Here is a 14,598-nt window from a genome sequence, read left to right on the forward strand (position 1 = left end):
AAAGTAGAATTGCCATGCATCAATCAACATCCAAAAGGTGTCCACTGCCTTGTCATTCTCGTGGAAATTTGGCCCATTGAAAGTTACATCGAGGAGATCAGCGGTCTCGACTGGAATACCTCACATATCTGTTCACTATTCACCTTTATCATAGGTACCTTAGCCCTCGGAAGTGAAATACGCATAGCCTCCAATTCGCTTTTTGACCACCTTCATTTTGCTCTTTAGCAAGTATGGCAGCTCCATAGCCATAGTACAAGTACATGAAATCTCCAAACCAAACATCCTGCTCTTAATCATCTTGTACAAAACCCTGATGGCGCCGTACCAATTCTCCCCTCGAAGACCATCATTGTAGCAAAACCCGAACCGAAGATAAACCAAAAAAAAAAAAAAAAAAAAAAAAAAAAAAAAAAAAAAAACAGAATATCCACCGCGGTCACCCACCATGTTCTCCATGCCAGCCGCCCCGGCGAAGCAGTCGGTGGGCGAGACCATCTCGGTGCTGAGCGAGCGCCTGGGCTCGTCGACGCTGCTAGAGGACCGGCGAGCCGCAATCCTGGGTCTCCGCAGTTTCGCCAAACAATATCCGGCATCGGTGGCCTCGGGCGCGTTGCGCAGCCTGATAGGCAGCCTCGCCAAAGACGGCGAAGATGTCGATACTGTCAAGGTCGTGCTCGAGACGCTGCTGATGCTTTTCAGCCCGAACCAGGATAGCCCCGAAGCCTCGGATGAGATCGCCCTCTGGCTGGCTGACGAGTTCACCCAGCGCCAAGAGAACATCACGCTGTTGCTTGACTTCCTCGAGACCCCGGACTTTTACGCGAGGCTGTACTCGCTGCAGTTGTTGACCGCCATCCTCTCGGCCCGCACCGAGCGCACGGAGGAGTGTGTCTTCACCGCGCCCCTCGGAATTCCACGCCTAGTCGCCATTCTCGACGACACAAGGGAGGCCGTGCGTAACGAAGCAATCACTCTTCTTACCTACCTGACCCCGACGAACCCGGACATACAGAAGCTGGTGGCGTTTGAAAGCGCCTTTGAGCGGATCCTCAAGGTGGTTGCGGCAGACGGCGGGCTGGCATTGGGAACCCGTGTAGTGGAGGACTGCCTGATCCTCCTGGCCAACCTGCTGCGGCTCAACCCATCCAACCAGACATTATTCAGGGAGACTGGCTGTATACCTCAGTTGACCAAACTTCTCAGGACGGCATACGAGGATGGAAACGACGGCGAACACGAGATCGCATCCTGGGCCGAGGAGCAGCGGAACAGGAACGTTTATGCGCTGCTGGCAGTTGTCCGGTTGTTCCTGGTTGCCGGGTCGGTGGGCACGCCCCAGAATCAAGCTGCGCTGTGGCATCATGGGCTACTCTTCCACGCGCTCCAGCTGGGCTTTATGCACCATGCAGACGCACAGATCAAGGCAGAGGTGAGTGGCTGCAGCTATGTTGTTTGTGCGCAGACTTTTGAGTTCGACCAGATCTGGTTCTAATGGAAAATTCGAATTTCGCACCGCCAGGCCCTCATCACATGTGCTGATATCATCAGAGGCAACGCCGCTCTCCAAGAGAACTTTGCCCAGCTGCAGGTCCCCGCCCCGCTCGGGCCGCAACAATTACCGCCGGTTGATAAGAAGGCCAATGGCGTTGCCAATATCTACGTGATAGACGGCCTGTTGGACCTGACGCTCAGTGTGCAGTCGGCTCAGGATTTTAACCTCCGCTTTGCAGCGTGCAATTGCATAAAGGCATATTTCCATGGCCACGCCGAGGTGCGGCAACATTTCCTCACACGGGCCATCGAGGGCCATCGGTCAGGGGCCGACGAGACTGCCAATGTGCTGACGACGCTCCTGCGATCGCCGGCCGACGAGTCACCCTCGGACCCTTATCGGTACTGGTTTGCCGCCGTCATCATGTTGCACCTGATTATCGACAGCCCCGAGTCTAAAGCGCTGGCAATGGGTGTCACCGAGGGTGAGGAGGAGAGCGGCGAGGAAGTGGTGACGAGCATCCAAATGATTACGGCGCATCTCATCTTGGGGCTGACGAGAGGAGACGACGAGAGGGTGCTGATCGGTAGTCTGATGCTGCTTCTCTGTTGGCTGTTTGAGGACATTGACGGGGTCAACGACTTTCTGGGAGAGGGAAGCAATATTCAGGGGCTGATCAATGCCGTGATCAAAGCTTCGGCAGATGGAGCGATAGTACAGGGCCTCTGCGCAATGCTTTTGGGCGTCGCCTACGAGTTTTCCACCAAGGACTCCCCAATACCCAGGGCGACGCTGCAGCCGATTCTACTGCAGCGTATGGGACGGGAAAAGTACATTGAAAAACTGAGCAATTTAAGGAGTCACCCATTTGTGCGAGACTATGAGGTCCTGCCACAGCGCTTCGACCCATCATCGGGACAAAAACACCCCGACGTGTTTTTCGACGCGTCTTTCATAGAGTTCTTCAAGGACAACTACAGCCGTATCCTGAGGGCGATTGATCGGGAACCAGGGCTGGAGATATCGGTGGTGTCCAACGGTGTGCAGAAAGGAATTTCCCGGGAACTGGTCGACGGGCTGCGATCGCAGCTCGAGGAGAGGGATCGTGAGCTCCAAGAAGCGCGCCTTAAAATCGCATCTCTGGATGGCCAGCTGGGGCAGGAGCAGGCCGATCACAGGAGGACCAAGGAGTCGCAGGTGGGAGAGATGACAAGACTCAAGACGGTAAACGAATCCCTGCAGAAGCTGCACGAAGAGGAGATAGCCAAGCTCAAGATCCAACACCAAGCACGCGAGAACGAGCTGCAGCGGCAGCACCAAATGCGCGAGGACGAACTACGGAGGCAGATTGAGCAGCTGCAGCGGCAACAAAAGGCCAAGGAGGACGACCTGGCGCGGCAGCACAAGGCGCGTGAGGATGAGCTGAGACGGCAGCTGGATCAGGCCAAGAGCGCGGCGGCAGCCGAGGTGGACAAGGTGAAGAAGACGGCGGAGGCGGAGGCGGAACGGGCGCAACGCGAGACGGAGCAGGTCAAGAAGTCGTCGGCGGCAGAGTTGGAGCGGGCCCAGCGTCGCAGCGAGGCGGCGCTCGCGGACCTCAAGGCGACCATCAGCCGGCTCGAGGTGGACCTGATGAAGGCCAGCAAGGCCAAGACGACGGAACTGCAGTTGCTCCGGGAGGAGCTCGAGAAGAAGGTCACCGCCAAGGCGGCGGAGGTCATGGAGGCCGAGGGCAAGCTCCACGAGGTTCAGACCAAGGTCGAAGATCTGGAGAAGAAGATCAAGGAGAAAGAGAAGCGGGTGAGCGAAGTGGAGGGATTGCTCACGACCAAGGAGAAGGAGTTGACAAAGGTTGGTGCCGTCCTTGTTTTTTTGTCGTCTCATCCTGTGTTTTTTTCTTTTTCTTTCATGTCTGATGATTTACTGACCGATTTTACAGAGCGAGGCGCTTGTCAAGAAGACGGAAGAGGAGAGGAAATCGGCGCAGAGCGAGCTGGATGATTTACTGATGGTGTTTGGAGATTTGGAAGAGAAGAACACCAAGTACAAGGTACGTTCTTTTTTCATGGTTGATGTTTCTAAGAGTTAATTGATGGTCTACTAACACATTTTATCCTTTTACAGGAGCGGTTAAAAGCACTGGGCGAGGCCATATCAGATGCAGAAGATGACGACGACGACGACGATGACGAGGAAGAGTAATTAAGGTAGTAGTGCATATATGGGACTCTCGAACAAATATATAAAGCATTGCGACAAAAGCATTTTTTTCGGTTGTTGTTTTGAGTTGTTTACTTATAGGTTATCCACATAGTGAGGATCTATCTGTTGATGATGTTACCATTAATGGACAACAGGACGAGGGGGGCACCCTGTTGGTCACTGACTTGCCCTTTGGAAGAATTTACGGTAGCTCGTGCAGGCAATGCACCTTGTGTGGCAATTAAATCAAGCAGCGATTCTCCTGCATCCAAAGAGGGCATATACTCTATTTTTTTGTGGGTTGGTGTGTAGCACTCGCTCACTTACTGGCCCAGAAAAAGAGAAAAAAAAAAAAAAAAAAAAAAAAAAAAAAAGTAAGAGGATAAAAAAAACAAATACGTCAATTTTTCTACAGCAACCCCCCACCCCCTCCTTTTTTTCTCCCTCCAAACAAAATAAGTCCAAAAGTCAAACAAAAAAAAAAGTCAACAAGCAAACAGTGAAAAATCCGACAAAGAGAATCGTGTCACATTTTTTGGAAGGGGATCACCAAAAATAATAAAAGAGTACAACCAAATGCCAGACTCGGTCTCCTCCAGCAGCTCAGACTCGGGCAGCGAGTCGGGCTGGATCGACGCCGAGAACGAAGTCGAAGATGCGCCTACCATCATCTCGCTGCTCGACGACCAGACTTTTAGCGATGCCTTGTCCATGGTGAACTACTGCAAGGAGAAGGGCTTTGACTTTTTGGCGACGCGCGACCGGCTGGGACTGGACTTTTACGGGTGCATTAAGCTCATCAACTTTGGTGAGTTTGTTTAATTTTTTTTTTTTTTATATTTTTTCTTGTTCTTTAATATGAATTTTGTTTTGTACCTTTCGTTTGAGATGTTGTAGCAACAAACAAGACAGGAAGAAAAAGAAAACCAGAATAACTCGTAAATTAACCACAAAAAATATCACATTGGTGGTGGGCATATAAAACAAAACAAAAAGTCCGCCAAAAAGTCCACGAGGGCGCAGAACTTCCCAAGGAAATCTCAAAAGAGGACCTCGAGGACGACAAGTACCTCAAACCAGTTCTGGACGACGATGCATTCATCATATGCCTAGACGACCTTCCCGAGTCGTCATCACCCACCGCCGCCGACAAGGCAGCAGCCCCAGCGGGAGACGCAGAGGATCTGAGGACAAAGAACTCGGAGCTGCAGGCCGAGCTGGACAAGTTGGCGCGCCAGTTTGCCGACTACAGGCTCGCAGTGCAGCAGACGCTCGACCAGCGCTGGGGCGAGGACGATGCTCCTGCTACTGGTGCTGCTGCCGCCGGTGGTGCTTCGTCGTCGTCTGGTGGTGCTGCTTCTGGGGCCAAGTCGGCGGATGGTACTGTTGAGAAGCCAAAGGATGATTCAAAGTATTACTGGGAGTCGTATGCACACAACGGTATGTTTTTGTTTTCTTTTTCTTTTTTTTTTTTTTTTTTTTTTTTTTTTTTTTATTTTCATGTCTACCCAACCACTTCCCCCAACGACGACTCACCTATGAAACAAAACAAAAAACACAGAGATCCACGAGATCATGCTCAAAGACACGGTCCGCACCGAAGCGTACCGCGACTTCATCTACAACAACAAGCACCTCTTCAAGGACAAGGTCGTGCTTGATATTGGCTGCGGCACTGGAATCCTGAGCATGTTCTGCGCGCGGGCGGGCGCAAAGCTCGTCGTGGCCGTCGACAACTCGGACATTATCGACAAGGCACGCGAGAACATCTTCAACAACGGCCTCGGCTCCACCATCACCTGCCTCAAGGGCAAGGTCGAAGAGGTCGTCCTCCCCGTGCCACAGGTCGACATCATCGTCAGCGAGTGGATGGGCTACTGCCTGCTGTACGAAGCCATGCTCCCCAGCGTGCTGTGGGCGCGGGACCGCTACCTCAAGCCCGACACGGGTCTCGTCGTGCCCAGCCACGCCAGCATGTGGGTAGCCCCCTTTGCCGACCAGGAGTGGGTAGACGACCACGTCACCTTTTGGCGCGACGTCTACGGCTTCGACATGCGCGCCATGCAGGAGGGCATCTGCCTCGACAGCCACATCGAGGTCGTGCCGTCGTCGTCTGTCGCAGGCGAACCCTCCATGTTCCGCATGCTGGACCTGCACACGTGCACGACGGCCGACTTGGTCTTTGACGTGCCCTACCGCTCCACCGCCACCCGTGACGCCGACCGCCTCGACGGCTTCCTGGTCTGGTTCGACATCTTCTTCGCCACGGACAGAGATCCCAAGGCCGTAGAGCCCGCAAACGTGACGGCGGCGTCGTGGTCCGAGGACGGCAAGCGCGAAGACCGCGTCGCGTTCACCACAGGTCCGTTTGGCAAGCCCACGCACTGGAAGCAGGGCATCCTCCCCATCAAGCAGGAGGCGCCGGTGGTGAAGCTCGTCAAGGGCCAGCCGGTCGAAGGGAACCTAGCCCTGACGATACCAAAGGACAACCCGCGCGGGTTGATGCTCAAGGTTACGTGGAATGGGGACGACGGCAAGGTTCAGGAGCAGTCGTGGGAGTGCTGAGTTTTGTTTGATGGAGAAGACGGGATATCCTGTGGTCAACATAGAGCAGACAGTGGCCAGGTGTTGTTGAAACCAAAATAAAAGAGATGTTTACAAGAATCCCGCAAGGGAACACCGAAAACTGTATGCCCGAATTGTTTCTATCTATATGAATTTAAAAAAAAAAAAAAAACTCCAGACAGTACTCCCAAAAGTGCACATGCTAAGGACAAAGAGGTTCAAATTACAAAACAAGAACAAAAAAACAAAAAAAAAAAAAAAAAAAAAAAAACTTCATCTTTCTGTTGCCCATGTCCCAACTGATTCAAATCTCAAAAGACCACGTCCTGCATCTAACATCAAAGATGTGGCACCCCAAAACTCTCCATCAAAAGGTTGGCGATACTGAGAAAGCCCTCACCGAGGATGAAGCCCTGAAAACGACATAAACACGCAATTTGTCAGCACATAGTTCTGTTCATGATCCAACACGCAAGGTTGCACCAACATCTTCAAAGAAAGAAAAAAACAAAATAATAAGAAAAAATCACTCACCGAAGCCGTTATAATCAACGGTGTATCCTCCCTACCCATGACGCTCCTCCACCACCAACTCAGCAAACCACCGATAGTCCTCGCCAGCGTAAAAGACGGGACGTTGTACATGCCTATGGGTGTGCGTGTGAGAAACACAATGTTAGCATACCTCAACTCAACTCAGCCCCCCCCCCCNTTGGCTGTAGGACAAGAAAAACCAAAAAAAAAGGAAAAAAAAAAAACCTACCGACAGCAACAGCCAAACCACCAGGAATATAAGCCTGCCACTTTGCGTCACGCGGCCCCACCATCTTGACCGCCGTGAGCACGGCAAACAGCACCGCGGCGCCACCCGCCCACTCGGCCGCCATGGGGGGCAGGCCTTTACCCGAGGCTACGAGGCGGGCCGTGAAGATCCAGACCAGCGCCGTGGGGGCTTGGAAGAGGTCATTGGGGATTGTGGTATATACGCTTTTTTTGTTTTTGTTTGTGATTATATGTAAAAGCGGTTAGATTGAAAAAACGTCCAAAGCAAAAAAAAAAAAAAAAAGTTTTTTTTATCACAAGAGACAACAATATCAAGCGACTGCGAAAGCACATACCTTGTGTACAGCTTGTAGACGAGAGCGCTGACGACGGCTCCGACCGTCGCCCCAATCACCTGCCCGTAGAACTGGGCCTTGGGCGCCGCGCCCAGCAGGTGTCCCGTCTTGAGGTCCTGCATCAGGTCGCCGGCTTGGAGGGCGCCGGACTCGGACTGGAGAAAAATACAGCAGTAACCAAGACACCGGGTTAGCAAAGCATCAAAGAAAGAATGCCAGAATAAAAAAAAAAAAACATACCACAGCTCCAGCTACCAAATTGATCAAAATACCAGCCTTGTTGGACCGCGGCACCACCAGCGCAAAGAACAGCTGAGCCAGCTTGCTGATCCCCGAGACGGGGTTCAGGTCCGTGACTCCCATGGCGCGGACGGCGATGACGGACAGGGGCATGGCGACGATGACGGCCACGACTATGGCGTACAGCGGCACCAGGTCGCTGCCAAACACGTACCGGATGCTGGCGACGCAGAGCAGCATCGACAAGGGCAGGCCCATCCACACGGTCCGCGTCCGCACCACCTGGTCCTCTGGTGCATCTCTGTCCGCCTCGGGGCTATCCCTGGCCGCACGATATCCGCGGTTTCCGTCGTGTCCGTCGTCGCCATCGCCCTGTGGTCCGTCATGCCTCTCCGACGAACCTACAGTCATGTAGCCACCGCGGCTGTCCTGGCCGCGCAATAACGCCAACCCACTCCCGACGGGGTCTCGCCAGCTCAGGTCCCTGAGATACGGCCAAACCGCCGTGACAACCACGAAGCCCAGACTAACAACGGCATCAGCCAACATGATAGTCAGAGAAGTCCAGACGATCCAACCCTTGCTCCCCGTCTCCCAGTCGTCCACCCTGCCGGGCGCCCAGCCCTTGGCCTTTGCCAGGGGCGAGAGCACACCCCAGCCGACGACGGCACCCAGCAGCATGTGCAGGGTGGTGGCGGGGCCCATGATGATTCCCTGGCCGACGTAGGCCAGGCTCGGGTTCAGCGTCCACAGCCAGGCGGCGGCGGCCGGGCCGAAGACGGGCAGGTTGCGCAGGACGGGGACGAAGTAGGTCGACACGGTCGCGACGCCCGAGATGCAGAAGCAGATGAGGAGGAGGCGGACGTTGGCCTTCCACTCGTGCGACGAGGCCGGCTGCGCGTCTCGTGCCGTGTCCGCGGGTGCGTCGCTGCCGATGGGCGGCAGCTTGGGTTGGCCTGCGAGGCTGGCGAATCCGCCCTCGGTGGCGGTGGTGCCGTCCCCGCTGGTCTCGGCCTTGGTAGTCCGTCCGTGCAGGACACCGATCAGGACGGCGGTGCTGAAGCCGCTGGGGAACCGCAGCCTCTCCCGGATGATGACTTGACGACGACTAAACATGTGATTGTCAGAGCTTCAAGGGTTCCGGGAAGATTTACAGCGTTTGTGGCTGAGCAATATTATGCTCGAGATCAAGACAAACTCACAGCAACATGGCAAAAACACAACCAAAATAACACAAACCCAAACTCCACACGATACTATCCCAAACCCCCAACCTCACGGGCCCCATCTCATCCTCGGTCAACAAATAATTCATGGCAGGAATCACTCCGACGAAGCCAGCACCGAGGGGCACGATGCCGACGCTGGCCGCGACGGTCTGCACGAGGACGTTCTCGACGGGGGTGAAGGGGTACTTGAGGTGGCGGGAGAGGGTGCGGAAGAAGCCATAGCCGAGCAGCGAGGCTGGCATGGTCATGACGGAGATCCAGCCCGTCTGCAGACCAAAGTACATGTTGGAGAAGCAGAGCACGACGCCGATGAGGATGCCGACGACCACACCGCGGATGGTGAAGCTGTGGCCGTCGACCTCTAGGTCATTGTTGGTGGCGGTGTGTTGGTGATGACTACCGGCAGCAGAAACAGGGTCCGACATGAGCGGCGATGTTGGCCGTGCCGATCTGGACCGGCCTCGGAGGTTGGCATTATCGGAGCCTCTATCGGGAGCCATGGCGGGGGATTCGGATTCTATGGAACCAGACGTGTTGGGGGGACAGTACGGGGTGTTTAAATTAAGGTGAGAGAGATTTAATGCTAGAAAATCACAGCAAAAGCAATCAAGCAGCACTAACAAAAATATAGAATCATAATAAATTATAGGAAATAAGAAAAGAAAAGAAAAAAAAAATGTAACAAAACAAACCGAGATGTTTTAGATCAGTCGGCAGTCTTTGTCAGGGACGCTTTCAAACGGCTGCACGTGAACGGGTCAATATTAGTACAAACTACGGAGTACATAAGCTCGCTAATACGCATTGACCGTTGACGCCATCGCAATTGCACGTCATTGGACCAGAGCCTTGGCACTATCTCAACTCCAATTGTATGTACGTAATACAGGGTAGGTAACTACTATGTATATACACATGCGGGTATATTTAAAAGAAATCAATGTATTAGACTAGAATAGCCTAGAATACAGCTAAACTGAGTACAAATGACAACTTTTCACAAAATCCCTTGATCTTATTTATTCATATATTATCCACTGCCAAATTATACACACACACACACACACACACGTCCATCATACAACTAGCAAAGCCCACTCCAGGTCTAATCCTCACGTCACTACAACCCCAAACCTCAAAACCCAAAACTATCCAACAACGAATTAGCATCCGGCTCCTCAAACACAGTCGGCGCCGCCCCGTTCCCATCCTTGTTGGCTCCCTTCTTACCCCCTGCCACCGCCGTCGGCGACAGCGGCCCGCCCAGAATCGGCAGGTCCGCCACCACCAGCGAGCTCCTCCTCCTGAGCAGGTTCAGCGGGTTGACCTCGCCTCCGAGCTGCCCACCCTTGGCCCCCGCACTCTCGGTCGGCTGCTTGAGGAACTCCCAGTTGCGCACCAGGTCCAGACCCAAAAGGTCGCAGCCCATGCGGTCGTAGAGCCGCGCGTTGTGCAGCACAAACTCCCACTCGACCCGCGGGGTCACCTTGCTGGCCCCCCGCAGCGTCTGCAGCGATCGCTGCCGCAGCTGGGCGTACAGAACGATCAGCGCCGGGTCGTCTGTCAGGAAGAGCTTGGACCTGAGGAGGTCGCTAGGGTCTGCTGGTGTCTCGAGGAGGTTGAAGACGGGTGTCTGGCGGTATTGTTGTTAGATCCATGGTGTTTAGAGTTCAGGGCAGCACAAAAGAAAAGAAACAAACTCACAATTAAAGCCCGCACAGCCATATCCCTCCTCTTGAGCATCCAAAACGCCCAACTCGCAAGCCATCTATTTCCCTCCCTCGCCGCCGCGGCAAGAACCTCCTCCTCCAGCAGCCGCCTCAACACGGGGCCACCGTCGCCCTCGTAGACACGTGCGACCGCGATGGCGAGCTGCATGTCCCTCAGCTGGTTCAGGCACACGTTGACGGCGTCGTGCAGGTGGTCGGCCAGGAGGAAGAAGGCGGCCGCGTACTCGAACCGCCGCTTGCTCATGAGCGCGTAGGCGTTCTTTAGCGCCGTCGTCCGCCACTTTGGGTCTTCAAAGTTGTTGGCCAGCAGCTTTTGCGTCGCCTTCTGTTCCCTGTTCCACGACGCCATCCGCCACAGGCCCTGCAGGACCGTCTTCTTGCGCAGCGCCAGATAGTACAGGCTGCAGTCCACCGGATTCTTGAGATCGCTCTTGGTGTACTCGTTGCGTGCAATGACCTCGAATTGTCGTCTCTGTAGTGCCCCGTTTCCTCGTCAGCATCATAAGTCTTTCCAACCTCAAAAACAGTACGCAAGACAGAGGAGCGTGAAATAATGGAGAAGAAAAGGGAACAAGAAAAAAAAAAACTCACCACCGCCGCAATATCACCCAGCCACATAAACATGCCACTCTCCCTGGCCCCTTCCCACCTCAGACTCCCATGGTTCTGCCTGTCCACAAAGTCGACCAGTATGTCCTGGCTCTCCGAGTGGTACGCCCAGTTGATCTCTCGCCAGCCCATGTGGACCTCGCTGGTCCTGCCCTTGCGCAGCGCATGCTGCCGAAGCGAGAGCACGAACCGAGCCCCGTTCTCGTCCATGCTGCGCCGTTGCGACTCGACCAGCCCGGCGCACTCGACAATGTCAACCAGCTGGATCTGCTCGTGCCCCGAGAGCTGCGTCAGGTCCACCCGCGTCAGCTTTTCGTTGATCTTTTGCGCCAGCTCCTCGTCAAACGCCTCCCCGTCAACGTCGTAGTCTTGGCTGCTGGACATGAACCCGCCGGAATCCTGCCGTGAACCGCCTTCTGTATTACCGCCGCCGCCGCCACCACCGTAAAACTCTTCCGTGTCCAGGCCCAAGTAGTCGTCCACAGGCTCCCCTTCAACCCAGTATTTTAGTGTCTTCCACAGCGCCAGCAATATCTTTCTCAGCAGCCCTGTTCTTCCGGCTAGCATGCATTGGCTCAGGAACTGTGGATGAAAGACGGGCAGCGGCCCATTCAACCTCTGTACGACGTCAAACAGATCCCATCTGCTGCTTGCCCCCTTGCCGTGCAGCCTCTCGAGTCTCAGGCCCTCAACCAGAGAAGACCCTGCAGCCGCTGCCGCAACATCGTATTGCCGGTCGTGCACAAACAGCTGATTGCCTGCTCCAATGACCAGGTGCCCATCGCCGAGCCACGTCGAGTCCCCTATTGGGTGCGGTGTCATTTCGCGGATGCTGATCTCGCGAATCGGCGCCCAGGCTGGGCCCTTGTTGAGGTAGTCGAACCGCATTTCCGACAGCAGCACCACGCGGTGCGGGAACCCGACCGCCAGCACCGACTGCTTGTCCGGCGTCAGGGTCCAGTCCAGGTCGTTGATGACGCCACCCTCGTCAAAGTCCTGCGCATACTCGAGCCGCGCGCCGCGAATGTCCCAGATGGTCAGGCTGCTCCTACCAGCGTTGACCAGCGCCGCCCTCTTGAGCGTGCTCCCGCTCACAAGGCTTGGGTTCTGCAGACCCGTCTCCATGGAGCAAGTGGTGAGCCACTCGACCTGTGAATTTTGCCCATCTACTCGCGCCGTCAGAAAGTCGACCCGCCCCTGGTGCGTGTACGATACTGCCACGTCCCGTGCGAACACATCTAGGAATCCTGATATCGTAGGCGACGACCCGGCCGGGTCTACAGGCAGCACGTATGCCAAGTCGTCGGTTCCTTCTAGGTCGAACCTGCAAAACTCCCTGATAGACGCCGCCATCCTGCCATGCCCGTTGACAGTAGCATTACTACCTCCTTCACTATCCTTTATGGATTCGGGTAGTCGAAACTCCCACACGATACCCTTTTTCTCCGCCGTAATCGTCGCAATATGTACGACTCCAGCCGCTCCATTCTGCTGTTTCGGCAAGGCGACCAGACATAACGGCTTCCCTTGGACCGTGTAACCAGTCTTGGCCAGTACCCTTGGCGAAGATGACGTCCGACAATCCCATAGCGAAATGCTGTCGGCACGCATAAACACAGCAAATTGGCCCTTGCGCAGCACACAGATGCGGTGCATCTGGCCCATGTCGGCCGCCATTGCCAGCAACCCGAGGCTCGTCTCCCGGGCCCCGAGCTTGTGCTTCCACACGTTGCACTCGCCATCTCGCGTCCGGCTGACAATCGCCCGGCCCGAGATGTCACGCACGATCTTGCGGATCGGCGCCGAGTGGCCCGACCAGATTCCCCGCAGCCTGAGCCTCGGTTTATCACCGTTGCTGGGTCTTTGGATCAGCATGTCGGCAACGTTGGCCTCATACACGCTGATAGTACCCCGGAAGTCGTGTATCAGGAGGCTCAAGTGACCACCGGGCTTGTTACAAAAGCTGTATATGGCGACACGGTGCTGCGCCTCGTCCAGTGATAGAATCGACATCCAATCAAACTCCTTGGAAACGACGTGCGCGGCGTTAAACACCTTTCTGTCCTTCTTGGACGCACCCTTACCTCCGCCGACGTTCTCCAACGCCCATGCAGTGAGACACCCCCTGGCGTCCATGACCACACATAGCTCCGGGTTTTGGTTCGCCACGGCCACGACATGCTGCAGGCCCATGTCGTCCTCCTCGGCGCCCGCCTCTTGCACGGCCGTCTCCACCGCAGCGCTGAGATCCCGGCCGTGGATTATGAAAGCCCACCTGATTTCCGACTCCCGGCCCTGGATGGCCTCTGCCAGATCCAGCTGGCCCCAGAGCTGCAGGTGTGACGTCCCGCCGTGCGCGTCGCCAGGAGCCCATACCCGCAGCATTTTATCCGCGCAAAACGTGTAGAGCACGTTTTCCATCGACTGCTCGACGTGATGCGGCCTCCGCCACTCTATCCTCGTCACTGGCGCCGGGTGCAGCAGGTATACAAAGTCGAATCGGACCCCGTCAGACCCAAAGCTCAGTCTCCTCCAAACCTTAACCAAGCCGTCGTGGAGACCGCAGCAGGCTATAAACGCCGAGTCGTACGAGAACTCGGCGCATTGCACAGGTCCCGCGAGGTCCCTGGTCCATATACAGTCCGGGTCTGCATCGGACGTCTGATAGACCTTGAGCGCCGCCCTTGCCACCAACAGTTCCTCCGAGGCGCCCCACGACAGCGAGATGGGCGTGATGTCGGTCGCTTCATCGTCTGAGTCTGCAAAAGGCTGAAACGTCGACTGCAAAGCCCACTTGACAGCATCAAACTCCTGGCCAAATGGCTTGTATACCCTCACCCAGTCGTCGGTGGCAGTGGCTATCTTGCCGCTGGCCTCGTCAAAAGCTATCGCGCGGAGGGGGGACTCGTCATCGTCGTATACGGTCTGAAGCAGCGTCTTGTGGTCGGAGAGGATGGCGAATGCATTGCCGGTTATATAGGCCTATACATATATTTCCAGTGGGATTAGCATCGCCCTCGCCATATGCAGGACCATGTAACAAGGGTGGGGTGGCTTGTGATGAGCAGCCCAAGTGCCAGCCTTACGATTATGCGCCGAGAGTCCCAGAATCCAGTCGAGACGGCCTGTGACTTGGACTCGGGCTTCCCTGGGAGAACGGCCTTCATACTCGGCGGATGCTGCGGTCAAGACATGTCCACATACAGGGGCGTAGGAGTTCAGTGGCAGTGATCAGTGAAGAAGCGAATCGGACGATGCTGACAAGTTTGCGATGGACGGAAGTGGAGGACGATGGTCGTTATTTGGCCTCAGAGATAGTGATTCGAGTCGCGCCGTAGCTGGGCTTCAAAATATTTGCAATAATTAGCTGACTTTGGCGAGGGTTGCCGTCGTTGGGCAATGGCTTTACA

The 14,598-nt window shown here is 55.2% G+C and overlaps 4 protein-coding genes across 4 annotated transcripts; 2 read left to right on the plus strand and 2 right to left on the minus strand.

Moving 5' to 3' along the window:
* Positions 1 to 382: 382 nt before the first annotated feature.
* PgNI_08112 (uncharacterized protein) lies at positions 383 to 3,918 on the plus strand. Its single transcript, XM_031128112.1, has 4 exons — positions 383 to 1,432; positions 1,523 to 3,346; positions 3,435 to 3,545; positions 3,620 to 3,918. The coding sequence occupies exons 1-4, from the start codon at positions 449 to 451 to the stop codon at positions 3,695 to 3,697; spliced, it is 2,997 nt and encodes a 998-aa protein (XP_030978487.1). The 5' UTR covers positions 383 to 448; the 3' UTR covers positions 3,698 to 3,918.
* A 246-nt stretch (positions 3,919 to 4,164) lies between these two features.
* On the plus strand, positions 4,165 to 6,349 carry PgNI_08113 (uncharacterized protein). The gene is made up of 3 exons (XM_031128113.1): positions 4,165 to 4,505; positions 4,694 to 5,137; positions 5,259 to 6,349. Exons 1-3 carry the CDS (start codon positions 4,274 to 4,276, stop codon positions 6,260 to 6,262), a joined length of 1,680 nt encoding a protein of 559 aa, XP_030979431.1. The 5' UTR covers positions 4,165 to 4,273; the 3' UTR covers positions 6,263 to 6,349.
* A 41-nt stretch (positions 6,350 to 6,390) lies between these two features.
* On the minus strand, positions 6,391 to 9,582 carry PgNI_08114 (uncharacterized protein). Its single transcript, XM_031128114.1, has 6 exons — positions 8,823 to 9,582; positions 7,621 to 8,728; positions 7,381 to 7,535; positions 7,026 to 7,249; positions 6,797 to 6,909; positions 6,391 to 6,675 (listed from the first exon to the last, which is right to left on the minus strand). The coding sequence occupies exons 1-6, from the start codon at positions 9,347 to 9,349 to the stop codon at positions 6,601 to 6,603; spliced, it is 2,202 nt and encodes a 733-aa protein (XP_030978483.1). The 5' UTR covers positions 9,350 to 9,582; the 3' UTR covers positions 6,391 to 6,600.
* Positions 9,583 to 9,863: 281 nt separating this feature from the next.
* On the minus strand, positions 9,864 to 14,590 carry PgNI_08115 (uncharacterized protein). Its single transcript, XM_031128115.1, has 4 exons — positions 14,275 to 14,590; positions 11,171 to 14,170; positions 10,554 to 11,051; positions 9,864 to 10,482 (listed from the first exon to the last, which is right to left on the minus strand). Exons 1-4 carry the CDS (start codon positions 14,353 to 14,355, stop codon positions 9,985 to 9,987), a joined length of 4,077 nt encoding a protein of 1,358 aa, XP_030978482.1. The 5' UTR covers positions 14,356 to 14,590; the 3' UTR covers positions 9,864 to 9,984.
* Between the last annotated feature and the right edge of the window lie 8 nt (positions 14,591 to 14,598).

Source organism: Pyricularia grisea (assembly GCF_004355905.1).
Source record: "Pyricularia grisea strain NI907 chromosome V map unlocalized Pyricularia_grisea_NI907_Scaffold_6, whole genome shotgun sequence".
Taxonomy (NCBI): domain Eukaryota; kingdom Fungi; phylum Ascomycota; class Sordariomycetes; order Magnaporthales; family Pyriculariaceae; genus Pyricularia; species Pyricularia grisea.